At 47.0% G+C, this 27,481-nt stretch overlaps 1 protein-coding gene and 1 long non-coding RNA gene across 4 annotated transcripts; one reads left to right on the top strand and one right to left on the bottom strand.

The window, feature by feature from the left end:
• Nucleotides 1-496: 496 nt before the first annotated feature.
• Nucleotides 497-6,215, bottom strand: LOC144377691 (uncharacterized). The gene is made up of 2 exons (XR_013438676.1): nucleotides 6,006-6,215; nucleotides 497-2,518 (listed from the first exon to the last, which is right to left on the bottom strand). It is a non-coding gene; the product is annotated as an uncharacterized LOC144377691 (long non-coding RNA).
• Nucleotides 5,946-26,339, top strand: Cib2 (calcium and integrin binding family member 2). Of its 3 annotated transcripts, XM_005316860.5 has the most exons (6): nucleotides 6,398-6,512; nucleotides 11,003-11,037; nucleotides 20,418-20,529; nucleotides 22,185-22,332; nucleotides 25,041-25,236; nucleotides 25,652-26,339. In XM_005316860.5, the coding sequence occupies exons 1-6, from the start codon at nucleotides 6,462-6,464 to the stop codon at nucleotides 25,671-25,673; spliced, it is 564 nt and encodes a 187-aa protein (XP_005316917.1). In that variant the 5' UTR covers nucleotides 6,398-6,461; the 3' UTR covers nucleotides 25,674-26,339. The 3 variants fall into 3 exon arrangements, with proteins under 3 accessions (XP_013214342.2, XP_040132233.1, XP_005316917.1); XM_013358888.3 differs by lacking the exon at nucleotides 11,003-11,037 and having other exon boundaries at nucleotides 5,946-6,512; XM_040276299.2 differs by lacking the exons at nucleotides 11,003-11,037; nucleotides 20,418-20,529 and having other exon boundaries at nucleotides 6,374-6,512.
• The last annotated feature ends 1,142 nt before the right edge of the window (nucleotides 26,340-27,481 follow it).

The raw sequence follows: 27,481 nt of genomic DNA, 5'->3' as shown, positions 1-27,481 counted from the left end.
AATTGTGGAGATCAGCTTGGTGCAGTGGCACATGCCTACAATTCCAGAGATTTGGGACACTGAGGTAAGAGGATCAAAAGTCTGAGACCAGACTCAGCAATTTAATGAGACCCTCAGCAACTTAGCAAGACCCTGTCTCAAAATAAAAAATAAAATGGGCTCGGACTGGGGCTCAGTGGTAAAGTATCCCTGGGTTCAATCCCTGGTGCCAAAAGAAAAAAAGAAAAAACAAAGTATCCCCAGGGCAGTGACCATTGGAATTGTCTGAGAGGGAGTCAATTCATATAGTCATCAAATGAATGTCTAGGCCACAAATGGCTATGAGCACTTGAAATAAAGCTAGTTTAAATTGAGATGTATGCTTAACACAAAATGTACACTGAATTCCAAGACCATACTGTTGAGATGACAATGTTTCAGATATATCTGCTTCATAAAAATACCAGTGTAATCAATTCCACCTGTTTTTCCATCTTAAAATGTGGCTACTAGAGCGTTTAACATTTTTTAATTTTTTTAATTTGTTCTACTTAGTTGTACATGACAGCAGAATGCATTTCAGTTCATTATACACAAATGGAGCACAACATATCAATTCTCTGGTTATACACGGTACAGAGACACACCATTTATGCAATCATGCATGTATCTAGGGTAATGATGCCCATCTTGTTCCACCATCTTTCCTACCCTGTTAACCCCTCCCCACCCTACCCTTTGCCCAATCCAAAGTTACTCCATTCTTCCCATGCCCCCGCCCCCATCATAGATCAACATCCACTAATCAAAGAAAATATTTGGCCGTTAGTTTTTTGGGATTCATGACTTGAATTATTTTTCCATTGGTCACCCAAAAGGACATGGAGCCAGGCCTTCCTTGAGTTCACAGAACAGGTAATCTGATTGTTGGGAGCCTGCTTGGTAATAAGTGATGGTGAAGGGTACAGAATTCAGTCTGAGATTTGCTTGAAGTGTGTCAAGCCCACTCTTTGCAAAGTCTGAGGAAAGAAGCTATTGTCCTTTTATTATTATCACTTTTACTGTAGGTTACTGAGATCTGAAGCAAGGAAACCCCATTGTGCATGAAATGGCTTAGGTTATTTCATGAAAGATACTACCGTAATAGTCCAGAATACTGGTAAGGTGGCTTGGACGACATTGATACTGATGGAGTGCATCCAGGCTGCCCGGACAGACTGAGTATGTGGGGTAAGGTAAAGGGGAATCAAGGATGCCTCCAAGGATTTTTAAGGCACCTGAAAGAAGGGGGGTAAGGCAGATTGTAGGAGGTTTTGGGGGGAGATTGGCCCCCTCCCCCCAACAACAGGACAGCCACCATCAGGTTGAGGACCCATTCTAGGCTACTTGAGAACTTCTCACATTCAGGATCTCCTAGGGGAGACCAGAACAAGCCTAGGTGTCATTCAGGAAGGGATTTGTTTTGTTTTGTTTGCTCTGTACCAAACGGCTGGTCATTCAATCTCTCAGCTGGAAAATCTTTTCCAAGTTACACTATTTGGGGATGTAATTGAGTCACACGAGGTCCAGGAAGATATATTTTTGAAGCTCAGTGATAGAACACTTGCCTAGCATGTATGAGGGGAGGGTTTGATCCCAAGTAACACATACATATACACACACCAAAACCAACCACAACAAAACCCAGCAAAAAACAAAATAAACAAATGAGCAAAACCCAAAAACTGTCCTAGACCCTGGGGCTAAGATGTGGTCCCAGCCCTCCTGTAGCTTAGTAGTTGAGGAGAAATAAACCTTCCTCTCCCCATAAAAGAGCCAGTCTCAGGCTGGGTATTCATTTATCCACAAAATATTAAGAAATTACTATGTAAGGAAATTTCATGAAAATAGAATAGAGGCTGGTAAAGGAAGGGGGTCAGATAGGGAGGATGGGAGAAAAGGATGAGGTACTGAGGAATGAAATTGACCCAATTATGTTATATGCATGTACAAATATGTCACAATGAATCCCACTATTGTGTATAATTATAATGCACACAATACAAAACAAAAAGAACATACTCATAAATTATTCCTAAGAGAAGAATTAGATGAGTCATGATAGCAGGCAGGATATAACCAGCAGGAACCTTGAAGCTGATAAAAAAATAGAGGTAGGGGGCTGGGGCTGTAGCTCAGTGGCAGAGCGTTTGCCTAGCATGCACGAGGCATTGGGTTCAATCTTCAGCACCACATAAAAATAAACAAATAAAATAAAGGCATGTGTCTCAATCTAAAACTATAAAAAAAATTTTTTAAAGTAAAGGTAGACTAGCAAAGGATTTGAGTGAAGGACTGGTAAGTGGTCGCTGAGACAACTGGGCAGCTGGAAGGCAGGTTTGTTAATTTGCTTAGGAGATGTTCCTATTCAGACCTTGGGCCTACCGCATTCCATCTCTACCATTTCAATCCACTTATATGTATTTCAAGTCTTAGAAGAACAACTTGCAGATCAACAGTATTTCATCACAAAGAATAGCATGTGATTGAGGTCGAAGAACTGTGGAAAGAAAAAAAAGAGATTAATTTTTTAATTTAATTTTTATTAGATATATATTTTATTATATTATATTTAGTCAAACCCTTTCCCTCTTTTCAAGTACTCCTTGGAATACTTGGTAGCATTTATCTGTTTCCATTCCAAATTTAAAAACAGACTTCATTGTGTGAGTCAGAAATAAAAAAAACCTAACATTTTATGGAGTGTTTGCAAAGTGCCAGGCACCTCAGTGACATCCCCACCTCCCCCTTGTCACTGTCTTCCTGAGTGATACCATTGTAATACTGCAGTCAACCAGTTGTCTGCCTCCTGTAAATAGGGTACCTAACATGTTCCCTTGCCCTAGACAGTATGATCAAGGGGAGAGTCAGGGCTCAGATTTAAACCCACCCATTACCAGCAGTGTGACCTTGGACAAGTTCCCTTTTCTGAGACTATTTCTCCATCTATAAAATAGGATGATAATGTCAAACTCTACTGGCCTATGAGGTGTTTATAGAATAATCATATTCGGTGAATATAAAATATCTAACACAATCCTGGACACCAGATAGGTAATAAATGTTTCTTCTCCCTCTGTCCACTCTCCTTGCAAACACTCAGCCTTTCTCAGGGACCACACCCAACATCCAGAGCTGCTAATGCACAGGACTGGATGCAGAGAATGAGGTTAGAGCTTTGCGTTGCCACTTCCTAGCTGGGTGGTATCAGGCAGGTCATTTTGTGTTTCTCATCTGTAACATGGGACTTGTATACCCTGCCTTCCTCACAGTATTATAATAGCTCAGAAGAGTGGGCTTCAATTAGACCAAAGAAAACAGCAATTAAAAGGGATTTTTAAAAGGGAATTTTCTATTCAGGTTGGTTGCATTGACTGTCTCCCATGAGAAGAGAGGCTCCCAGGACTGAAAACACTTTTCCTCTTTGTAGAGGTTCTGGCTTTTCTACCTGGAATATATGGTATGTAAATGATCATCATGTTAGCAATTATTCAAGAATGTCCCCGAACAGGATCTGAACACACAGAATTCTAGCCTGCTCATGGGTATGTGGACTCCAAGATGGAAAGAAGAAAAACTTTTGTAACAGTTATCATGTTACGATAGGGCTTCAGTTTCCCCAACTCGTAACAGGGGAGAAAGCGGGAGTGCAGGTGGAGTCTTTTAAAGGTATCATGGCTCTACATTTCCACATTCTCTGAATTTCTGGGCACACATCCCACCTTCTTTCCTGCAGCTGAGGCCCCTACTGGATGTGTCTACAATGAATGAAAGCTGATGAGGCCGCCTTTGAAGGCTGATCAACAATCCCCTGGGATGCTTAATTGCTTCCTGCCCATCCAATAGCAATTGATTGTGCCTCTGAGGGACACTTGAGATTTCAACAGGGTGGCCTGTTTAGCTAATAGCTGCTGTTCTCACTGGAGGCTGGCAAAATAATGTTGGAAAGCCCTAACTATCAATCTCTAGTATTAAAGGAAAGTAAAAATACCAAGGATCATCTGCCAAACTCAGACTCGTTTCCATGGCAACCCAGAACCTTCAGCCTAAACTGAAGGTTTAAGGATCAAAATGTGGTTTAAGGATCAGTAGCCACAGCATCACAATGGAACTTGTTGAATACCCACATTTTTAGTCACCCCAGGTCTATTAAACCAAAAACTCCCAGAGGCATCACCTTCCAAGTGGTTTCAGAACCACTAACCTAAGAAACAAAACACATCTTTGTTTTTAAATTTGTTCTAATTATTTATACATGACAGCAGATTGCATTTCAATTCATCATTCACAAATGGAGCACAATTTTTCATTTCTCTGGGTTGTACATAATGCAGTCACACCATTTGTGCAATTACATAGGGTAATAATGTTGGTCTCATTCCACCACCCTTCCCACCACCATACCCCCTCCCCTCCCCTCAATCCCTTCTCCCCAATCTAAAGTTCCTCCATTCTTCCCTCTGTCCCCCATTATGGATCAGTAGTCACATTTCAGAGAAAAATTTGGCCTTTGCATTTTTGGGACTGGCTTATTTTGCTTCGCATGATATTCTCCATCTCCATTTATCTGTAAATGCCATAATTTATTTTCTTTTAATGCTGAGTAATATTCCATTGTGTATATATATATCTGGTTTCTTTATCTATTCATCAATTGAAGGGCATCTAGGTTAGTTCCATAGTTTAGCTATTGTGAATTGAGCTGCTATAATATGGACGAGTCACTGTAGTATGCTGATTTTAAGTCTTTTGGGTGTAGACCAAGAAATGGAATAGCTGGGTCAAATGGTGGTTCCATTCCAAGTTTTCTAAGGCATCTCCATACTGCGTTCAGAGTGCTTGCACCAATTTGCAGTTCCACCAGCAATGTATGAGTGTACCTTTTCCCCCACATCCTCACCAACAATTATTGTTGCAAAGCACATCTTTCAAACCATGAGATCTTGATCTCCTTCTCAAAGTCCACTGGCAGGTATAAAATAGTGGGTTGAACCAGCACCTAGAACCAGCCCAGGTTCTATTACTTCTCAGCTATAGGACCGCGGGCAAACTATTAAACCTCTCTTATCCTGTTTCCTTACCTGTAAATTGAAGCTAATACCTATAGTCAGCTGTTCATGAGGTAAGAACTAGCACACATATGGTCTGGATCTCTACAAGATATATGTACAGATGTTATTAAAATATTTATGTTTCTTTAGCCTCCCATATATTTTACTTTTCAATAATTCTGTTTATTCAACCTAGTATAAAAGTATTTAGGTATTGCCACTTCTTTGGATCTTCATTTACTTATGAGGGTTATCATGTCCTGTAAAACTTAATTAAATAAATGGGTATGCTTCTCTGCTGTTAATATTGTCCTTTTGCCAAATTAATTCTCAGACCCAGATTGAGGTATTTTTTGTTTGTTTTGTTTTATTTTGTTTGTACCAGGGATTGAACCAAGGGATGCTCAACCATTGAGCAACATCCCCAGTTCTTTTCATTTTTTATTTTGAGACAGGATCTGGCTAAGTTGCCTAGGGCCTCGCTAAATTGCTGAGGCTAGCCTGGAACTTGCATCCTCCTCCCTCAGTCTCCCCAGCTGCTTGGATTACAGGTGCACCACCATGCCGGCTTTTTTCATCACCCCCTGACATCTTCTGAGGTTCAAGTTTTGCAGTTGCTTAAAACCCCAAGAAAACGTACTGGCCTTTGTCACACTTCTCTGGATACAATAAGTTCTTCGAATTCTCTCAGGTATAAGAGAATGCCAAGCAAATCCTGTGCTCTTCCCTGAGGAGCCTAGAAGACCTGAGATGCCCTGCCCAGGCTGCGGCCAAAGGTTTGCGGGAATCGGGCCACGGAGGGTTTTGGAGGTCAGCTCCACTGACCCCACCCCACCCCCACTTCATCGGAGCCACCGGGCCCAGGAGAAGGGCTTGGCCAAGGTCGCCATGCAAGACGGTGGCAGAGTCGGGCTCCAACTAGGTCCCGGCACTCACCGTACAGGGACCCCTGCCCCAAACCGAGATGGTGTCACTCGCCCTTCTCCATCCCTGGAAGGGATTTCCCAGGCCCGGCGCCCTCAACCGCAGCGACCCTGGCCCTGCTGGCCGGAAGTCCTGGGTGGGCCCTGCAGACGCGCGCACGGCGGCACCAGGAGCCCTCTCGCGGCCACGCCGCCGCCTGGCGGGCCCCGAGCGCACGACAACACCGGAGTCCGGCTCCCGTCGCCTCCCCGCCGGGGGCGGAGTCGCTGCCACGCCGGGGCCGGGTCGGCGCCTCTGGCCCCCTGCTAACCTTCTCAGGGCGAGCCGCGGGGCGGAGTGGCGGGTCCGGCCGCCTGGGACGCTGCCTGCCCGGGGCTGGAGAGGGCCGCGGGGCGCGAGGCTCCCGGCTCCTGCGGCCGCTGATGGGAGGCGGCGCACCCGCGGGCGAACGACGGCGCCGCAGCCACCATGGGGAACAAGCAGACCATCTTCACCGAAGAGCAGCTGGACAACTACCAGGTGAGCCCGGCGCGCCCCGGTCCCTGAAGCGGCGCCCTCCGCCCCTCCTGTCTTTTCCGGAGACCGCGGGGAAGCCAGTTCTCTGGGGTTCAAATCCTACTCCTGCCTTCAGCGCGCAGCCTGACCTTGGGCTGGCGACTTACCCCTCGCGGAGCCTCAGTTTCCCCGCCTGGGGAACGACAGTGCTTTCCAGGTGGAAATTTGTGTCGGGCACACCTTGCTCCCTTTCCCTTCCTCTCTCCCCCATCCGGCCTTAATGCTGGGTCCAAGCTGGACCCAAGCCACCCCTCCCAGCGACCATGAGAGTTAGAAAACGTGAGCCGAAAGCCTTGTCAGTCCCCACAGTCCCAAGAAGGATTGGGAGTGGGGTTTTATAGCCCCAATTGTGGTCTTAAGTTGGGCTGTTTATCTGTTGGAGTCGATCCCTCTGGCCCCAACATGGAAATAACTGGAACAAGAAGGTAAGCCAGGTACCATTCTTACATGGCCACTTCTTTAATCTCTGTCAGCACCACCAATAGCACTCCTTAGATCCTTCTAGGTTCCAGTACCAGCTGTCAGGATCCAGGATCCCACTGTCCTCCCACCCATGTAAAAAATTCTTGTAGATGAAGCCCCTACCCCTGACTTACCAGGATCCCTGGCCAACTGCCCAGCTTACATCTGCAGCCTCAATTTCTCCAGGTCCCTTGCCTACTGACTGCACTACCACTACCTCAGAACAGTCTACAATCCCCCAACTGGCCATGCTCTTTCCTTCTTCCCTCCTTCCGTTTCTTTTCTGTACAGTTTCCTGGGCCTGAGACACCTGTCTCCAGGTGATCTCTCCCAGTCTTCAAGGCCTTACTCTGATACCTTCCCTGACTCCCCCAGGCAGGACTGACAGGACCTTGTTGTGACCACTGTCTTGGGAGAGAGGAACATAGTAGATACCTGGAGCTTTCATGAATATTTGTGTTGGCATGAAGGAAAGCGAGCTTGAAGTGTGGGTCCTTTGATGTGGGTGAAGGTAAAATAAGTGCCCCTTTGTCTCCTACTTATCAGTAACACAGATTTCTCAGTTCCTCTTGTGAGGCTCAGGAAAGAAGAGAGTATTTATGGAGAGCTAGAAGTATACCTGACACTGTAGTCAATGCCCTCCACGCATCAACTCACTTGACCATCACAGTGAGGTGGATCATTCGCTCCATTTTATAGGAGAGTAAACAGAGGCTAAGGAGCCTTGGACATTCAAGTCTCACTTCGAAATTTGAATAGCAAACCCAAGGCTGGCTTTCTTCATTTGGGATGAAGTGGCCTGGACCATGTGCCTTTTTGTCCAGAAGACACTCAAAGTTTAAGTGAGACAGACTTTTACCTCCAGTGTGGCCCTTGTGATAGAGGCAGGTGTGGAGTGTGTTCTAGGGAGGAGCGTTAGCAGGCAGGGGAATACCTGGAGGTAACTGGCTTTTGCTTTGTCTGCAAGATTTAGAAACAGTGCAGTGCTTGAACAAGCCCTTGGAAGATGGGTGCATTTTACTCAGCAGTGCATGAGGAGACATTCCAGGTGGAGGTGGCAGTTTGAATAAAAGCTTAGAGGTAGGCATGGGTAAGCAGCCCATACCCAGAAACAAAGAATGGTCTGGAGTGGGGATAGGGAGCCTGGGTTCCCACTCAGACCAGCCTATTGGGTTACCCATCAGAGCCAGTCCCAGTGTTGGGTTCTGATCCTTTGCCAGGCCTGGCTAGACCCTGCCAGGCGGGTGGGAGAAATGAGAGACATGAAATCTGAGAGGCCCCATCTCCTTCCCTCTGGCTGTCCAACATGGCCAGCCAGTGCTGGATGGGGTGACCCTGAGTTATAGCCACCTCTGCCCCAAGTGATCACCAGGTTTCTTGGGACTTCCAGCCTGACAGTCTTCTCTCCCTCAGGAAGGGTGCCTTCTTCCTAGTTCCCAGGTGTCATTGGTTCCCAAAGTTTAAGCTTCTGTCTAGGTCACTCTGAATTGTAAATCTATTCTCCAGAACCTTCAAACTCTTAAACAGGCCTCACTACCTTTCCCAGAACCCACCGCTGTTCTTCCAGCCATTCCAACTCTCCATTTTCCTTTAGCCCCCATTTTCAGTTAAGAACAAGTCTCTTTTGTGTCTCACCTGGGTACCTCTCCTTTAACCCCAGGGCCCGGCCCTGGTCCAGACCTCCTCAGTCTCCTGGGAATGAGAGGTCTAACTGCTCCTTCCTCACCCCTCCTGTCTGCTCCCTCCATCCCAGCCACTCACTGGCTTTTGCCACAGTTCCTTGGTTCTCTCACTCTTTCTCCCTCTTCCTTCTTTCCCCTTCTATCTCATCTCTTCTGTTCTGTTCTCTCTCTTCCCTTTTCCTTTCAGTGGACACTGTATATCATCATTGTAAAGCAAAAATTTTCTATGAAAATAATCCATGAACAAAGAGTTGCATTGACTGCACTGGCCAGTCCCCTCTTGCTGTGGAAGACCCTAGGGAACAATTTATGGAATATGGACTCCTGGTGCAACAATGCAGGGACAAAGGACAGGAGGGATCTTCTGAAAATTCAGGTCCCAGTGCTGCTGCTGGTCCAGGCACCCCATCTTAAGGACCATTGATGTAGAGAGATGATAAGAGCCCAGGTTTATATGGGAAGCTTTTGCATCTTTGCCAGTGGAATCCTTGGGTCAGGACCTGAATACTTCCTTTCTAACCCAGGGTCAATGAGAGAGGGGAGGGGAGGAGGGAGCAGACAGATCAGAAGAGAGGAGATCAGGAACCAGGACCTCTTCATTCCACGTCTGCCAACAACCCCCTCCTGGCTAGTTAGCAGAGTCCTGGCCCTTGTGACTGGCACCTTCCAACCTCAGAACCAGCCTGCAGCAGAGGGTCATCTGTACCTGGAAGGCTCAGTCAGGCTGCCTGAACCAGGTCTCCAGAGTATCAGCCCCCATGGTTCCCAGCCTCTCTGAGTCTTAGACCTGCCAGGCAGGAGTTTTCTGCCTGCTGGGTGGAAGGTGGAGCCACTGCTTCCCCAACCTGAGCCTTTCATGGCTCCCACAGAGAAGCCATTGCCAAAAGCAAAGCCAAATCCCCCCAGGAGCAGCACCTACATTTCCAAGAAGGGCAAGGCAGCATAGAGTCCTTCATCTAACTCCCAGAGAGCTGCAGGTTGCTCAGAAGGACAGATTTATTTGGCTTCATGGGACCCAGACATTCTTACCAACTGTCCCCAGCTGAAGGTGCCCAATGGAGCCCTTCCTGTTGTGGGCATCCTATGGGCATCATTCTTGGCCTACCTCAACATGCAATCCAATTGACCTGATGTCCAGAGGTTTCAGGTCTTATCCAGGCCAGCCTGGCTGTCTGCAAGCCTGGGCTGCAGCCATTCACCCTGCATCAGAGCAGCTCTGCTCAGCATATGGCCCCAGGAGGCCCTCCAGGCTCTGGGCTCTGCAGAGCCTAAGAGGCCTTCTTCCTTCATACTGCAACAGTGGACAAAGACACAGGAGCCCAACAGCGGAGGATACACATTAAAGGCCTTCTCCATTGGCTATTTTAGGAAGTGCTGGATCCTTTTTACCTCTTTGCTTCCCTCCAAAGCCTGGCATAAAAAACACCATCAAAGGGCTGGGGCTGGGGTTCAGTAGTAGAGCGCTTACCTAGCATGTGTGAGGCACTGGGTTCGATTCTCAGCACTGCCTACAAATAAATAAAAAATAAAGGTCCATTGACAAATAAACAAATAAATAAATAAATAGACACCATCAAAGATGCCAGTATTTTTTACCCACTATAGGCAGACCAGGCCACCAGGTAAGTCCTAGGAGGTTATAATCTGTAAGACCTCAGGAGCTGAGTGCTGCCCATCTGGGTAACCCACCTGGGCCTCCTTAGCAGCCTCCACACTTTCTTTTGTCCAGATTCTTTCAAGGCTCCCTGCCTACCCTCCTCCTCCACAGCCTCTTTCCCCAGTCCTCCATCCCTCCTCTTTTCCCACTGTGTGACCTTACCCATTTCTGTGGCTTCAGACACTGGATATATACTGTTGCTTCCTCTGTCCACATTCCTGGAATTTACTGTCTCCCCACATAGGGCTGCTTCCCATGACCATCCAGAATGCACAATGTACCTTGCACACCTCCATGAGGCCCCATCCTCAGGACCTGAACTAGTGTAATGTGGTGGCCATGTGCATCCTCAGTGGAGGTCAGAATTTTGTGTCCCAGCTACCTTCCCGTTCTCTCACAGCTTATTCCACTGGCCTTTAAGACAACCTGTGAACTCCAGCTCCTTCTTTACTGTGCACCCCAAGCATGTCTCACAGCCCCACTCTACCCATGCTTTGGCTTCCCAGGCAGTGGGCAGATGTGGGAGGGGAAATAGAGTCTCTTCTGCCCCCAGCACAGGGCTGTGTGGTGAGGACCTGTGGCTCAAGGGCTCTGAGAAAGGAAGGAGCCTTGGGCCGCACAGCCCACTGTGTGTGTATGTTTTCCCTCCACAGGACTGCACCTTCTTCAATAAGAAGGACATCCTCAAGTAAGTGTGGCTTCTTGTCCACCCTTTTGGGGCTGGGGCTGCAGCAGGGGTGGGGCCAGGGACCCCATGTGGGCTGACTGTAGAAGCTGGAGCTGAGAAAGAGCATCTATGCATTTGAGGCCTTAGCTATACCCAGCACCTACCTTGTGGACTCAAGAACTTCCCACTGTTCCCAAGGCCCTGATCCTCCTGCCAGGAATGGAGGGAGCATCTACTCATTACATGCTAGACTCTGGGGTGGGAGGGTTTCAGGTACATTTTCATTTAATTTTCACTGTGACTTTATAACAAGAAGATTCTGTTATCCCCTTTTAAAGATGGGACTCAGCAACTTGGCCCAAGTTACGTAGGCAGGGATTGGAGATCTGGCTTCTGACTTCAGGTCACTTGCTGTGTCCCTGCATCTTGGGGCCTACTACCACAGGTATCCCCTGTTAGGCCTCTCTAGTTCCAGCTTTGATGTCCAGAAACCAGGAATTTCCTTCCTTCCCTGTCCTTGCAGGTTGTGGGGGTGGTCCTGGACAGGAAAATGAAGGGGCTTGGGAGTCTCAGAGCCCCAGGACCAGACAGTGGAATCACAGAATGCCAGGAAACCTGCTCCATAGCCCTGGCTGGGCTCCTTTGCTCAGGCTATCAGGTGGCATTAAAAGCCAGAGAAGTCTCAGGATCACTTTCCTTGGAGATCGATGGACAGGCTGGGGCTGGAGTTTGGTGCAGCTTCTCAAGATAGCTGTTCTGTAGTTTGTCACTGCCCTAACCACTCTGCTTGGACAGGCAGTGCTCCTCTCTTCTCAGGCTGCCATTTCAACTTGTCCCCTGAGGGGGGTGAGGTGTATCCCACTTCCATCCCCTCAGAGAGATAGGGCTTTCCTTCCACTTCCCAGCTCCATGGCTTCAAGTCAGGTTTGACCCTGCCTGAGCCTCAGCTGCTTCTGGGAAATGGGATGACAGGACTGCTGTCGAGAGGCAGTAACCCCAGCGTGGTATCTGATAACTGGGATTTGGCCAGAGCTTGAGTGTTATGAGGATGAGGACCCCATTGGGACAAGATGGCTCTCAGAATGTAATCTTTGCAGCAGTTGCTCCTGGTGTTCTGGTGGCATCTTTGACCTTTCAGAGTTTTGACACAAAGCTTCATTTAAGCCTTGCCACATTTGTCCTCTGCTGTGAGGAGCTCCCAACATCCACTTTGTAGATGCCAGACCCAGACTGATTTTCCTTTAGGTCCACAACCATTTCCATTCTGGCACTGAAGCCCCTTCCCCCCAAGTCTTTGTGCTGACCATCTCTGCCCAGGGTGCCCTTTCTCATGCCATACTTCCTTCCAGACCCAGCTTCAGTCACTCCCTTTTCTGGGGAGCCTCCCGACTCCCTGCCAGCCCAGTGATCACACAGAGTTCTTACAACTTAATGGTACTCTGTGGGTTTGTGGGCTCAGATGCCAGCTTCCCTTGAACTTGTTGTCAAGTAAGACTTGGGTCTCTCAGGCTGCTCCTGGGATTGCCCCTGTAAATCACTGGTGAGGGCTGGAAGAGTATGTGGGTGAGGGACGGCTGGCCATGGAGATGGATCCAGCCTGAGGAGCAGCTGTCACAAGGAAGCAGGCCTGCAGCCGATCCCTGCCCTTCTTGTGGTTTTACTGAGAGCAGCAAGGTTGCCCCTGGGGGGACGAGGGAAGAGTGGCTCAAGGTTAGGAGTGGGAGTCAATATGATAGACCTCTGGGGGTGTTCCTGGCCTCTTTGCAAATGAGGGAGTCCAGGCAGTGAGAGTGCTTAGGGAGGACTGTCCTGGCTCTCTGCAGTCTCATCTGCCCACCTCTGCACCCTTTGGTACCCAGCCTTTATAATTCAACATCAGAGCAAAGGCCACAGCTAAGGTCCCAAAAGCAGTGAAGGACCTCTCCACACACCTAGACACACCCACCCCACTGCTTTGTCACTGGTGTATTCAAGCCCAGACTCTATGCTACTAATCATTGAGGACCCACAGAACTAGACTCAGTGTTTTTCCTATGAAGTGACCATGTGGGGAAGGGGAGGAACGAAGCCTGGCATCTGGTCCCTACGATGTGGCACTTTATGTGTCTCCTTGCCACATCTTCAGGGTAGGGACAGCAGTGTTTGCTGGGACTATTTTCTGGGAGGGCCATGTCAATGGTATTTTAAAGACAACTAAGAGCTACTTGGAGTTCTGTTGCCCACCTGTGTACCTTCAGGGAAGGGCAGTGAGATAAGGCAGGAGTTGGGATTACCTGTCCCTGGAGGAACCAGGCATGGCCACTTTGGTTCCTTTTTAGTATCAGCTTCTTTACTCTTCTCCAGCCTTCTCTCTGGGTACTAGTAGAGGCCAGTGTGACTGATTCCTATCCACCCAGGGAAGCACCCCCCCTACTGTTTACATCTCAAGTCCAGGCAGCACAACTAAGACCTGGAGCCCAGAAAGAGCAAGGAGCAATGACCTGCCCAGCAATGCACAGCAGGGCAGCAGCAGGGCCAGACTGACCAGGCCCAGCCTCTGCTAGTCTGCCCTCCTCCCAAGACCTCAGTGCAGCCACCCTGCCCCCACCCGGATGGTTTTCTTGGTAAGCTGCACCCTGAGTACTGACCAGATGGCGAGGAGGAAACCTGAGCAGGAGGCTCTTTGCAGCTTGGGGCCTAGCTTTCTGGCAGCCTTGGGTCAGTGACACGGAGTCACAGATAACCATAGAGCTGATTCTCTCTCTACTCCCTCCACCCCTACCCTGGTAGATCCAATTGCTCTCCAGGACACAGCTCTTCTACCCGCTCTCTGAGCCCAAATGGGCAGCCCACCCCATTGGGCCACCCATCCCTTCAGCCTCCTTGCTGTCTGTGGATCAGATGCTTAAAGCTTCAACTATGGCGTCCCCCGTTACACTATGCATGAGTGGCTTAGGTGTCCTTGTCCCCTGGGTATAGAGAAAGGCTCACCAAATTAGTAACCCCAGGTGTTCATCTTGTTGTTACTTTACTGTTTATTTTCTCAGCCTTTAAAAAACTTGTGTAATCTATTTTTAGTTACTTTTAATTTTTTGTTGCACATCTAATATAAATTACTGTAAAAAAATTAGAATATAATTTCTAGTATGAGCAAGGCCGTGGGTTTGATCCCCAGGAAGTAACACACACACACACACACACACACACACACACACACACACACGGAAAAGAAAAAGGAAAGCTAGTCAACAGAAGACAAAAAATGTACCTTATAATCCTAACCCCACCCATGAAATAATGTCTGCTAATATTTTGTTGTAAGTTGTGCCAGCATTTTCTTTTATGTTTATCAAAAAGTCAAACAATGTTGTTTTGTAATATGCTTAAAATTGTTTTTTTTAAGACAAATTGTAAGAATTTACAAGAGAGCTATGGAAAATATATGGTAGCTCTGCAAAAAAAAAATTTAAGATAGAATTTTCATACAATCCAGCAAATCAATTTATGGTATATAATCAAAAGAATTGAAGACAAGTTTGTACTCTCATGTCCTTAGAGCATTATTCACAGTAGCCAAAAAGTGGCAGCAACCCAAGTGCCCCTCAGCAGATGAATGGCTGAACAAAGCACAGTATATCCGGGGAAAAGAATGTTATTCAGCCTTAAAACAGAGGCATTGGGACACATGCAATATACTAGATAGACCTTGAGAACATCATGCTACATGAAGTAAGCCAGTCACAAAGAGATGTACCGTATACTCCACCTTAGCGAGGGACCCAGAATAGTCAAATTCATAGAGACACACTGTTGAAGGGTGGTTGCCAGGGGCGGGGAAGAGGGGGAAGAGGGGAGTTACTGTTTCATGGGTATAGAGTTTCAGTTTTGCAAGATGAAGAAAGTTCTGGAGATGGGTGGTGGTAATGTTTGCCTGACAGTGTAAATGTCCTTAATACCACGAAGTGTACACTTAAAAATGGCCAAGGTAGTCAATTTTATGTGCATTTTATTACCATTAAAAGTAATTTTAGGGGGCTGGGGCTGGGGCTTAGTGGCTGAGTGCTCGTCTCGTATACGTGAAGCACTGGATTCGATCCTCAGGACCACATTCAAAAATAAGTAAATAAAACAAAGATATTGTGTCCATCTATAACTAAAAAAAATTTTTTTAAGTAATTTTAGTAGTTAAGATGGTAAATTTTGCTATTTTAGCACTATTTTTTAAAAACTAAAAATAGCTAATAAGAAAGAAAACAATATATCAATACCCTCACCACCCAAGATAACCACTACTAACATTTTAGTAAACAACCTTCTTTTCTGTCTTTCTTTTTTTATACAAGCTTTTAAAAAATTATTAAATGGACTCCTACTGTACATTCTACTTTTTTCAGTTTACATTGTGTGAACAACTTTTTTGGACTTTGGTGCTGGGGATGGAACCAAGGGCCTCTTGCCTGGTAAGCATGTGCTCTGCCACAGCAACACCCCCAACCAACTTTCAAGATCATTAGGTATTCTTCTAGAACATTTTAAATAGCTGTGTTTACTGAGTGTCCCTTAATTGATTTAGCCGACATCCAGGTGACCAAGTTTTCACCATTTTAATTAGTACTGAGGTGACTATCACTGAGGCACCTTCACATAACTGCATATTGGGGATTATTTCCTTAAAATACAGATTTGAGGATCAAAGTAGAATTTTAAGACTTTTGAATTTTGCCCACACTATCGTTACAGGTCTTTTTGTCTTCTGACTTGAATAACCTAAGAGTCTGAAACACAGCTGCCTGCGGGCCAGCATGCACTGTAAATAAATGAAGCTGCCCAGTCTGGGCTCATTAAAATAGCAGCTGCAGAAACAGTTGCTCTTCAGTCCCAGCATAATTAGCAAATCCAGATGCATAATTTAAAGTCTTTTAATTTGTACATGTTGGTAACAAAATTCTAAATTTTAATTCAGCTTTTAATTTAATTACTTTATAGTACTGTGTAAAAGTAAAACACAGCATCATTAGAGTTTTGCCTTTCTTTATTATTATTATTATTTTTTTAAGTACCAGGGATTGAACCCAGGGCCTTTGCCTATGGTAGGCAAGTGCTTTACCACAGAGCTATATCCCTAGCTCCTGGTATTAACTCTTTCTTATTAGGAATATACACTAATTATCTTAACTACCTAAAACATTATACCCCTTGATAAAGTTTCATGTTTTTAGTATTCATTTCATATTAATTTTATACTTAGCTGGTTTTGTTTTATTGCTTCTTTAAAATTGTGAATTAGTGTTTTTGTTTGTTTATTTGTTTTTAGCAGTACCCAGGATCAAACCCAGGGTCTCACCCTTGCTAGGCAAGCACATTGCTACTGAGCTACATCCCCAGCCACTGAATTAGGTCTTTTTAATCATTTTTTATTAGGCTAATGTTGATATATAGGAAAGTTGTTACATAGAAAATCTTCTAAGCTCTAATTCAAATATAATTTTTTTTGTTTTCCAACAAGTAATGATGATTTGCCTCCTTCTTTCCAACATTTATACATACTCTTTTATTGTTTTAACTAATTATATTAACTAGCACTCCAGAGGGAACATGTTATATAATGATGGTGATTATAGGCATCCCACATTTATGGGTTTATTTCCAGTATTTTAAGTGTGATTTTTGTTTTTTTGTCGGGGGGTATTGGGGATTGCACTCAGGGTCACTTTGTCCTCTGAGCCATATCCCCAGCCCTATTTTGTATTTTATTTAGAGACAAGGTCTCACTGAGTTGCTTAGTGCCTCACTTTTGCAGAGGCTGGCTTTGAACTTGCAGAGGCTGGTTTTGAACTCACAGTTCTCCTGCCTCGGCTTCCCAAGCCCCTGGGATTACAGGTATGTGCCACCACACCTGGCTGGCTAAATATGATGTTTGATGTTGATTTACAATGAAGATGTCCTTTTGGTTCTGCTTCTAAGCAGAAACTACTTTGTTTCTGTTTTACTAAGAATTTTAAGATTCTGTTGGCAAAAAAAAATTAAAATAAAAAATCCTCATGCTTTTAACATTTTTAATTTTTATTAACAAATACTTTTAAAAATTTAAAAACTTTGCAACTGAGGCTGCAGCTCAGTGGCAGAGCACATACTTAGCATGCATAATGCCTTAATTTCCACCCCCATCACCAAGAAAAAAAATCAAATATAGATAAAGCAATAAGTCAACTTCCCTCTAACTACACTTTTCCATTTCCACCTCATGGGGACCTCAGTGTGAACATGTGGTGTGTACAACCACACAGTCATAAATGTATCTGTCAAATCGATCAAAATTTTTGTCTATTAATATCATTTATAGTCACAGATTTCCATGCATTGAACCATGCTTGCATTCTGGAATAAATCCCACCTGGTCCCAGTGTATTATTCTCTTAAAAACTGCTGGACTTGATTTACCGGTATGTTATTTTAAAAAGAGCTTTGCATCTGCACATGCAAGTGCCCTTGGTTCATTCTGGATGCTACTCACTGGGTTTTGGTATCACGGTTTTATTGATTCTTTAATATAAACTTGGAGGCCTTCACATTTTGCCTTATGCTCTGGAGCAATTCAAGTAGCACAACTATTATTTCTGGTCCTACATGTATGATAAGAGAAATATATAAATCATCTTGAACTCAGTACCCTTTATTGGGGAAATGGTGACAATGTTTAGATTACCTTCCAGAGTGATTTAGGATTTCAAATTCTTCTTAGGTTTACTTTAAAGAAAAAATTCTAACATTATTCATCATTTTAGGACAGATCTGTGTACTAGGGCAGAAGCTGGCTTCCCACCCTAGCAGAACCTCCTCAACCCTGGAAAAGCATTCCCAGCCCCTCTCCCAAACCCTCTCCTTCCAAGAAGCCCCACACATATCAGTCAACATGCTAATAGCTACAGTTGAGAGCCAGGATGGTTGTTTGTTTGTTTGTTTGTACCAGGGATTGAAGCCAGGGGTGCTTAACAAGCCTTTTTAAATTTTTGAGACAGTCTCACTAAGTTGCAGAGGGCCTTGCTAAGTTACTGAAGCTGGCTTTGAACTTGGCAATCCTCATGCCTCAGCCTTCCAAGTCACTGGTATTACAGGTATGTGCCATCATCACTCAGCAAGAGCCAGGTGGTTTTATGAGCATCATCCTATTTAGTTCTTACAAGTGTGACAATAGCAGGGTGGCCCCCATTTCTGAAAGAGAAATTTCTTTTTCTTTTTTAATTTGTTTTAATTAGTTACACATGACAGTACAATGATCGTTTATTTTTCAAAGGTTACTCCACTTACCCAAAGCCACTCTGCTGGTGAGAGAGTGTTTCCAACCTCAGCCTGACCTCAGGCTCCTGCTGCAGCCTGACATGAGGCTTTAAGCCAGCCTTCACATTTTACCTTATGCTCTGGAGCAATTCAAGTAGCACAAATATTATTTCTGGTCCTAGATGTATAAGACAAATATATAAATCATCTTGAACTCAGTACCCTTTATTGGAGGAATGGTGATTTAATGGAGATTTAAGCCGGCCCCCAGAAATAGCCGAGCATCATACTCCTGCACACATACTGTGTTTAGGTGTCAAAGTCAAGTGGGAAATATAAAAACTGAAAACACAATGGATCTGTCAATATATGGATTGCAAAACAATTTGTGGTTGTAGGGTTTGGGGACTGTTTTTCTCAATGCAGGAAATAGAAGCAAAGAAAGTCCTTGAGCACCCTCTTACGGAAAATCCCCACTTGATCCTGCCACCCTGGTTTTTGTTGACTCCCTCACACCTAAGGGATAAATTCTCGGGCCTTACCCACCTCTAGCTTCCTCCAAGCCATGGAGCTTCTTTGTGAATTCAGGCTCTTGTAAGAGGATGGGAAGTGGGCTTGTGGCATTTTGCTTTTCATTTGCCCTGGACAGTCTCTGAACCAGGTGTTGATGACATACATGCTTGCCAGAGTGGCTTGACTTGCAGGGGAAACATGGAGATCTGGGTTCAAGTCTCATCCCCACTTCTCACTGGTTGTTTAAGTAGGGAATAGGCATTTAACCCGTGAGCCTTAGTTATCCCACCTGAAAAATAGGAGGCTAATATCTACCTCTCAGGATGGTTTGGGAATTAAAATAGGAAAAATAACTCTCATAGCCTTAGCTCAGGGCCTGGCACAAGTCAGCACTGGGAGCTGAGTTCCTTTTGTGTGTGAGCTGGGGAAGTAATTAAATGCTCTGCTCAACACCAAGAGTTGGGTGGATCCCAGTGAGGTTCAGGTGGCTGTGTTGAAGGATTTGCTAAGAGAGGTTCTGAGTTGGGCCACTTAGAAGACCTAGGCTGACCCAGACTTTGAGGTGGTAGGGCAGCCCAGGCCCAGGCCCAGGTGATATGGGGCCATACCTGATCTAATCTCAGTAGCCTTGGGCCCCACCTTGTACAGTTTACCTACCGCAGCCCCTAGAGGACCACTTGTTTCCCCCAGTCTCTAGCAGCACTTCATTGAACAGTTCTTATGAATGCAATTGTACCGGCCTTGGGAAGGAGACTATACTCTGGAATGGCAGGGACCTGGACCAAAGGACACAAGGCAAAGGAGGCCTGGATAATGGGGACCTTCTAAGTGAAATGGTGTCAGGATACTTCTCATCCTCAAGGGTCCATGCAGCATGCTGAAGTGGTCTTGTGTTCCTGAGTCCAGGGCAGGAGATGGAATGGGAGCGTGTAAACTGAGCCATCAGTGAGGAGGGCTGGACCCAGGGCAATAAATGGGCTTGGTCCTGATGGCTCCCTGCTCTAGGCAAGTTGCAGGTGGCCCATTCACAGGGGCTTCCTGAGGATGTAAGGGCTGCTGGAGCTCTTTAGAGACCAATCCTGAGAGCTCATTTTGGGGAAGAGGGAACTGAGTCTTGGTTTTGCAGACCCCCCAGGAGTGGCAGAAAGAAGAGTGGTTAAGAATTTCTACTCTGGATTTCCAGTTCTGGATTTGTTTCCTGGCCTTCTACATGTCCTAGTTGTGTGGCCTTAGACAAATCACTCTTATCCTCAGCTTCATTTGCTGAGCTATAAAATGGGGTCACAATGCATCTTTATGCCCAATGATAAGGAGGATATCAAGTAAGGTGACGTGTCAAGTCTTAGCATATTGCGTGAAGCACAGAAGACTCTTAAGAGTCCAAAGGGGTACGGTCCCAGGGATGAGGGTGATGGTGATGGTGGTGTGTCGTAGAAATGGGAAGGGTCTGGACACAGTCTGATTGTCAGCATGGGGGTTCAGGCAGAATCTTCTTCCCTCCCAAGCTTCACAGTCTTGTGGGCAGAGCTGAGGTAGGTTTTCTGGGGCAGAGGCCCACACAGAGCAGCATTGGTCTACTGGGGGATCAGGGTGACATCCCCTCCAGTGCTTTTCCTCTGTTTCCCTCAAAGGCTTCATGCACGGTTCTACGAACTGGCCCCCAACCTTGTTCCGATGGACTACAGGAAGAGCCCCATTGTCCATGTGCCTATGAGCCTCATCATCCAGATGCCGGAGCTCCGGGTATGTGAGAGGCCTTCCCAGTTGGGCTGTGGGGATGGGGAATCTACACCTCTGGATGGGCAGCAGAGGCACCCAGCTCTGGGTGAATCCTTGCTGCACTCTTTGTGGTTCTGTGGCTCTGAGCTGACCACTGAACCTCTCTGTGCCTCAGTTTTCTCATCTGCACTCTTATGAATAAATGTGGGGAATCAATAGGGTTACTGTGGATCAGTGGCTGCCCTGCTGCTCAGCCTTTGGCCTGTGCCCACCTGCCTGCCCCTTCATGAAGTGGCCTCTGTACTTGACAGATATTATATCTGCCCTTTTAGACATTTTTTCTGTCTCTTCTTTGTCTGGCTGTGGCTTCTTGCAAGGTCAGCATGGGCATCCATGGCTCACTTCTCAGAACTGAACATAGCAAAAATCACCTGAAAATCTTTTCAGAATGCTGATTCAGGTTCAGTGCATCTGGGGTAAGTCAACATTTTATTTTCTCACTAGCTCCTGAGTGAGGCTGGTCCTCAAACCTCCCATACATTTGAATGGTTCATTTCATGAGTTCCTCACCCAGAATATGTAAAGTGCATTCCAACATTAAGGAGACATTTGGAAGCTGGATGTGTTGGCACACTGCAGTAAGTCAGCAACTCAGGAGGCTGAGGCAGGAGGATTGCAAGTTTAAGGTTTGCCTGAGAAACTTAGTGAGACTCTGTCTCAAAATAAAAATAAAAAAGGCCAGGATGTAGCTCAGAGTTAGAGCACCTCTGAGTTTGATCCCCAGTTCTAAAGGTGGGGGAGAAATATATTTGGGTACAAATCCACATGCCATGGTGCTTTGCAGATGACCCCTCTCCTAGGATGTGGGGTCACAGCATTACCCAGCATCCTCATGGGACTGCACCTGGCTGACTGGAATCATGAGAGACAATGAGCCCAAACCTTGCCTCTGGACAAGCACCAGCCTGGCCTAAAGAGGGGTGGGAGACCAGGCTCAAAGGGTCATAGAGAACATAAGGCACTCATGGGCAGAAACCATGTGCTCTGTCTCTGAGCTCTGGGCTGGGCACTGAATGGGGCCAGCCAAGTGCTAGCCCAGTTGTGATGGAAGGAACCCAGGAGTGTGGGACTCTGCACGATTTGGTATTAGAGAAAGGAGTCAGTGTACAGCCCCCCAGGGAGGCAGTACTGGGGGTGGTCTGGGAGAATTGGTTGCAGGCATGGTATTTGAACCATCTCTGTGACTCCCACAGCATGTCCTGTCCTGTTATCCAACCCTTTGGGGCTCCACTTCTGGCTCCCACCATCCTGGCTTGACATGACCTGAGCTACCCATGCCAGGGAATGTCTTCTCTTGCCAAGGACAGAACCCTATCCATAAAGGCAGAAGCCTCTGTGAGCTGCTCTGGGAAATGACACAAAGCCCTGCTTCTGCCTCCCATGAGTGCACAGAGGCTCTGCTGAGCTGGAGAGCTTGTTTAGTTATATGATGCGACTGATGGAATGCTTCTATGCTGGGCCTTGCATACTTTATATCCTTGAATCCTCTAGCACTAACTCTTTGGAGTAGGTGCTATTACTGTTCCCATTTTACAGATGGGGAAATGGAGGCTCAGATGCTTGTCTAAGGCCACACTGCCTGTCAGCAGTCTTCTGATTGCTGTGATTATTTTCCTCAGGAGAATCCCTTCAAGGAAAGGATCGTGGAGGCTTTTTCTGAGGATGGCGAAGGGAACCTCACCTTTAATGACTTTGTGGACATGTTTTCCGTGCTCTGCGAGTCAGCTCCCAGAGAGCTCAAGGCAAACTACGCCTTCAAGATCTATGGTAAGCAGGGCCTGGAGGCAGGGAAGTGGTATTCAGAGCCATCTGGCCATCCAGTTACTGCTGGCTCCCACCATGGGAGACACCAAGAACAACAAGGCTGACCTCTAAAGAGTGCTGGTCCAGGGCTGGGGTTGTGGCTCAGTGGTAAAGCACTCGCCTGGCACATGTGAGACCCTGGGTTCGATCCTCAGCACCACATAAAAATAAATAAGTGAAATAAAGGTATTGTATCCAACTACAACTAAGAAAAAAAATATATATATATATATATTTTTTTTTTAAAGAGTGCTGGTCCAGCATGGGGCCAGTGAGGGACACATTCTGCCTGAGAGCCATCCTCAGGGATCCTAAAAGCAGAGGAGGAAGAGACTTGCCCACCATGGGTTGGGGTTAGTGTGAGGAGGGAGTCACATGTGATGTCATTTAATGAGGGCCTAGAGGATTTGAGAAGATTTGTCAACTGGACACATGGGAGTGGTCAGCCCTGGCAGAGGGGGCAGCCTATAAGGACTCAGAGAAACAGGAAGGCACAGGACTCAATAAGATAAAAGAGGTTTGGGACATGGTGGGACTTGTGGCAGTGTGGGTCTGGAGAGGTAAACTGGGGCCGGGTTGTAAGGAGCCAGCCTGGGAGTTTGGGTCTAATGCTCAGGGCACCGGGCACTGCAGGGTGTCCAGGGGAAGGGAAGCTGTGTTTTGAAAGATCTCTCAGAAACTTTGGGGCGTGAACAGGAGCCATACTGAATCTGGGGCCCAGAGATGAGGTGTGGGTCCGTGGTGGGAAGGCTGAGCAGCAAGAGAGGCCCCCAAAGTGCCAAGGGTAAGGGGGCTCTTCATTTCACCCTAGCACAGCACAGCCCTCTGCCCCGTTGTCTCACTGGCCACCAGAGGGCGCTGGGCACTCAGGAGTCTGAAAAGGATACAACTTCACATAGCTTACATTGCTGTGTCAGAGGCAATGAGCCCGACAGGCCCAAGGGCATTGGTGTCAAATCCTCAGCTATCCTTAGATGGGGGACATTGAAGTCCAAGGAGGGGCTAGAACTTCCCTAGACCAGAGAAGCCAATGACAAATTTGTCCTTGGTATTTTGAGCAGCTGGTTGATTCTAATGCAATGGGACCCATGAGGGGATGTCTTCATTTTGTCATTATCATGTTTATTTCAAAGGATTTTGGTTTAGCTATATCTGTGCACTCACATTGTCTTTGCATATGAGAAAGACAGTACCTGCTTTTCCACCCTCCACAAACTGTGGCTTCATGGTTCATGTATGTAACATATAAAATGCTTCCCAAATTCCACCCATCATCCCTCCAAACTTAGACCCCAACATGTTGCTTCTGGGAAGGGTTTTTGTCCACCAAAGACGGGGAAGAGCACACAAAGGCCTCAGTTTCCTTTCATGAAATGGGCAGAGGAATCCAGCCAGCCAGCAAGTCTTTCCAGAGAACTGCCTGCGTGTCCCTCCAGTGGCAAAAATGAATCCCACGTGTGCCTGCTCTGGAGGCCATCACAAGCAAGTGCGGAGGTGGACAGTACAGGGTACTCCCGAGGGCTTTAGGCTCTAGTACCAGCACCCACCGGGGACCTCAGGCAGGTCTCATCCGATCCAACTCTGTTTCCTCATCTGTAGAGTGGGAATTCTAGGTTTACCTATCTAGTAGGTATCATTTAAAAACTAAATGAGGAAAAGCATGCTGTGCTCATATTGCAGTTATTCTCTTCCTCACTACCATTAATGTCAGTTAGCTTAGTAGGCTAATCTGCAACTGTGTCAGGAGGAGCTCAGTGAAGGGGACCCTTATGTCTAGAAAGCCCCTCTTGGGCAGGGGGGGAATTTGAGGGAAACTTCCCCCAGGTGTTTGCTGGGCAAGGCATCCCAGGCAGGAGAATCCGCAGGTGCAAAGATCTGGCAGTTGGGCTGAGAATGGTGAGGAGGGGTGGAGTTCATCACCATGATGATCCTTTGTGTAGCTCATTCCTTGAATCATTTTGCTGTTTGGGGCAGTGGTAGTGCCTTTTTTTTCAGTACAATCAAACCATGCTCTCTGTTCTGTGTATAAAGGCCAGCCAATAGCCTCTGAGGGGCTTCTGCATCTCCTGACTTGGTGTGTGTGTGTGTGTTTAATTGACAGGTGAAATTGTATGTGTTTATCATATACAACATGATGTATGACTACATGTTTGACTTGAAGCCTGCCTTAGGCAATGTGATCCCATTTAGAAAGCAGAGGTCTTAAAGTCATGTAGGCCCCAGTCAGAATCTCTGTTCCATCTCTGACTGTCTCTGTGATCTTAAGTCGGTCACTTGGCCTTCTTGAGCTTTGATTTCCTCAGCTCTAGAAGCCCACAGAGGGTAAGGCCAGAAGAGACATTTGGCCTGAGCCCAAAGTTCCTGGGGAGCCTCAGATTTGGAACCGTCTCTGACTGGGTATACATATAGTCATTGTAGGGTTTTGTAGGTACTCTGAATGTTAACTTGTTAACTGGATATTTAAGCCATATTTTATGGGTGAGACCCTCTTGCACCCCATCAGCTGGCACAAAGATCCAGTATCCCCAAAGTATGCCTAGAAATGCTTTGGGGACTTTAAAGGCTTGGAGAGGTCAGTGTGACCAGCAAGGAGAAAGGGGTGTTATAGGACCAGACCTGAAGGAACCCATCCCTGGGCTAAACATCTCCAATCCATGCCACCCACCCCACAGACTTCAACACTGACAACTTCATCTGCAAGGAGGACCTGGAGCTGACACTGGCCCGGCTCACCAAGTCAGAGCTGGATGAGGACGAGGTGGTGCTCGTGTGTGACAAAGTCATAGAGGAAGCTGACCTAGATGGCGACGGCAAGCTGGGCTTTGCTGATTTTGAGGACATGATCGCCAAGGCCCCTGATTTCCTCAGGTGCTGTCACCCCAGGGACTGGGCTTGGGGAGGGAAGATCAGAATGTTGGGGCCACATCTAGGAGGACTGGTCTTATGGTACTTCCATGGTTAATGATGTGCAGACCAGGAAGCAATAGGTTATCTTCAAGGCTCAGATCCCCTTCATGTTTGGCTGGCCTTGTTCTTTGAAGGACCAGACTCTCCTGGGAAGGATACAGACCCGGAAGGTCCTTCAGTTATGACGGGTGCTGGAAACCTGGAGGATAGCTGTTGGTTCCTCTGAACCTTCCTTCCCTTGGGGTGATTAATTGTGCCTCTGTGCAAGGCTACCCTAAGGAACTGGCTAGGGGTGGGCCAGTTCTTTTTTCCTAAGGAGCCTCTACCTGCCCCATCCAGGACCTCTCACCCTCTCCTTTCCTTGCTCTCTTTCCAGCACTTTCCACATCCGGATCTGAGGACACTGCCAAGGCTGTAGGACCTGGAAGCTCACCACCCAGCTCTGCTGCCCATACAGGTGTGGCTGCATGCTTCCCAGGAAAGGAACGGCAGCCTCTGGGGTTTACACCCATGAACATTTCCTGTGGCCCTTTCAGCAAAAAAGAAAGAAAGAAAGAAAAAAACCTTAATGAGAGAAGTGGGTTGTGAGGAGTAGGACCCTTCCCAGGGCTCCCAGTGGTCCAGCGCCAGGACACATAGCCCCTGAGCAGATCCTTCCATCCACACCTCTCTCCCCATCAGAAATGTCCCTCCTGGGAGGGGAAGGAAGAAAACCCAACAGGAAGTGGTGGGGTCTGACTTGACCATGTGCTGGGTTGATACCCCAGTCACCCAGAGCAAATACAAAAAAAAAAAAAGAGAGAGAGAGAGGTCAGGCTTTTAATGAGCTATATAATCTTCTTCCAAAATCCAAGGCTGAGCTGTGCCCCACTCTGGCCTGTTCCTCTTCCCACCACTCCCCAATGTGAAGCTGTGTGAGCGGTGGGTCCAAAGGGCTCTGTCCCTGTCTGTCCCTGAGTTTGAGCACCACCCTATCCAACCTCCCCAATGATGTGGAATTCTCACTGGTGTGTGCTGTCCACAGATTTGTGAACTCCTGATAGTAAAACACTCTGTGTCCCACACACTCGGTGTCTGCCAACATTAGGAAATGTTCAGTGGTACCTATTCTCCTGGTCCTTAAAATCCCACTGAGAGTGCCTTGCCTCACAAGGTTACACACATCTCTTTCGCCTCAGACTCTGACTTTTGTTTCAGTGCTGTGCCTTCGGGAGGAAGGCATATCACACCTATGCCTCACATTTTCCAGTGATCCCCACAAAGGACAGAGGAGGATTGTTTCCATTTCACTCATAACAATAATCTTGCTAACATTTGTGGACTCAGGGCTAGCACCTTTGCTTTCAACTCTTCCTCCCAGAGTAGGGATTCATAGCCCATTTTTCTGACGGGAAAGTTGCATAGCCAAGTGCCCCTAAGGATAGATCTTCCCTACAAATGTGCACTAAGCCAAGTCTGCCCAGCGTCTGGGGTGGAGAGGAGGGGCCCCTATGATCTTCCATCTGGAGATGGTTAATTCTGGTCTCTGTCTCCTCTGGAGGCAGTGCAGAGGGGGACAGCTAGCCAGGTGCTCACCCTTATAGAGGTGGGGATTCATGAGTGAGGAAGGATGTAGGACAAAACAGGAAGGATCTCAGGAACAGCTAGCCGGGCCTGAGGGAATGACAGAGCAGGAGACCTGAGTGCCCTATGTCCAGACCTGGTGTCTAGTCAAGACTCTGAGGGCTCCTTAGAGATAGGGCCACCAGGTTGTAGCTGGGTCTCATGGATGGAGTCTAAGATCCACTCAAAAGGTCAGTACTGGCTGAAAGCAAAAGGCAGGTGAGGAGGTGACCTGGCCACACAGGGATGGCTACTAGGTGTCCACTGGGTATTCTAGATGTCACCCATCAGTCCATCTCAGGCTGACCTCAAGCTGGACCCTGTCTTAACTAAGAAGTGTCTGCTCAAGCCCTGACCAGCTCTGTGGTGCCAAATGGCCTACTCTTGTCTAGGCCTTAGTTTCTTCATCTGTAGCACAAAGAGATTGGACTGGTGCTTCTTAGGATCTGCCCAGCATGCATGGTGAGGCTGGGATCAAAATAGGGGACAGGGAATAGCCAAGGAGCAGTTCTTGGGAGCCTGGCCTGCTCCAGGATTACAGCCATGGCCTGGAGGCTAGGTCTTTGTAGCCACATCCCTGGCTTCTTGTTCTGGTCCCCAGGGA

This window comes from Ictidomys tridecemlineatus, chromosome 5 (assembly GCF_052094955.1).
Source record: "Ictidomys tridecemlineatus isolate mIctTri1 chromosome 5, mIctTri1.hap1, whole genome shotgun sequence".
Taxonomy (NCBI): Eukaryota; Metazoa; Chordata; class Mammalia; order Rodentia; family Sciuridae; genus Ictidomys; species Ictidomys tridecemlineatus.
The sequence above is the reverse complement of the archived record's forward strand: the minus strand, read 5'-3'. Positions and strand labels throughout refer to the sequence as shown.

Bases quoted from the DNA above. Each gene is read 5' to 3' on its own strand.
- Cib2 (XM_013358888.3), top strand. From the start codon at position 6,034: ATGGTGTCACTCGCCCTTCTCCATCCCTGGAAGGGATTTCCCAGGCCC. The intron at 22,333-25,040 runs GTAAGCAGGGCC...CCCACCCCACAG, and splicing joins CTACGCCTTCAAGATCTATG to ACTTCAACACTGACAACTTC. The intron at 25,237-25,651 runs GTGCTGTCACCC...CTCTCTTTCCAG, and splicing joins AAGGCCCCTGATTTCCTCAG to CACTTTCCACATCCGGATCT.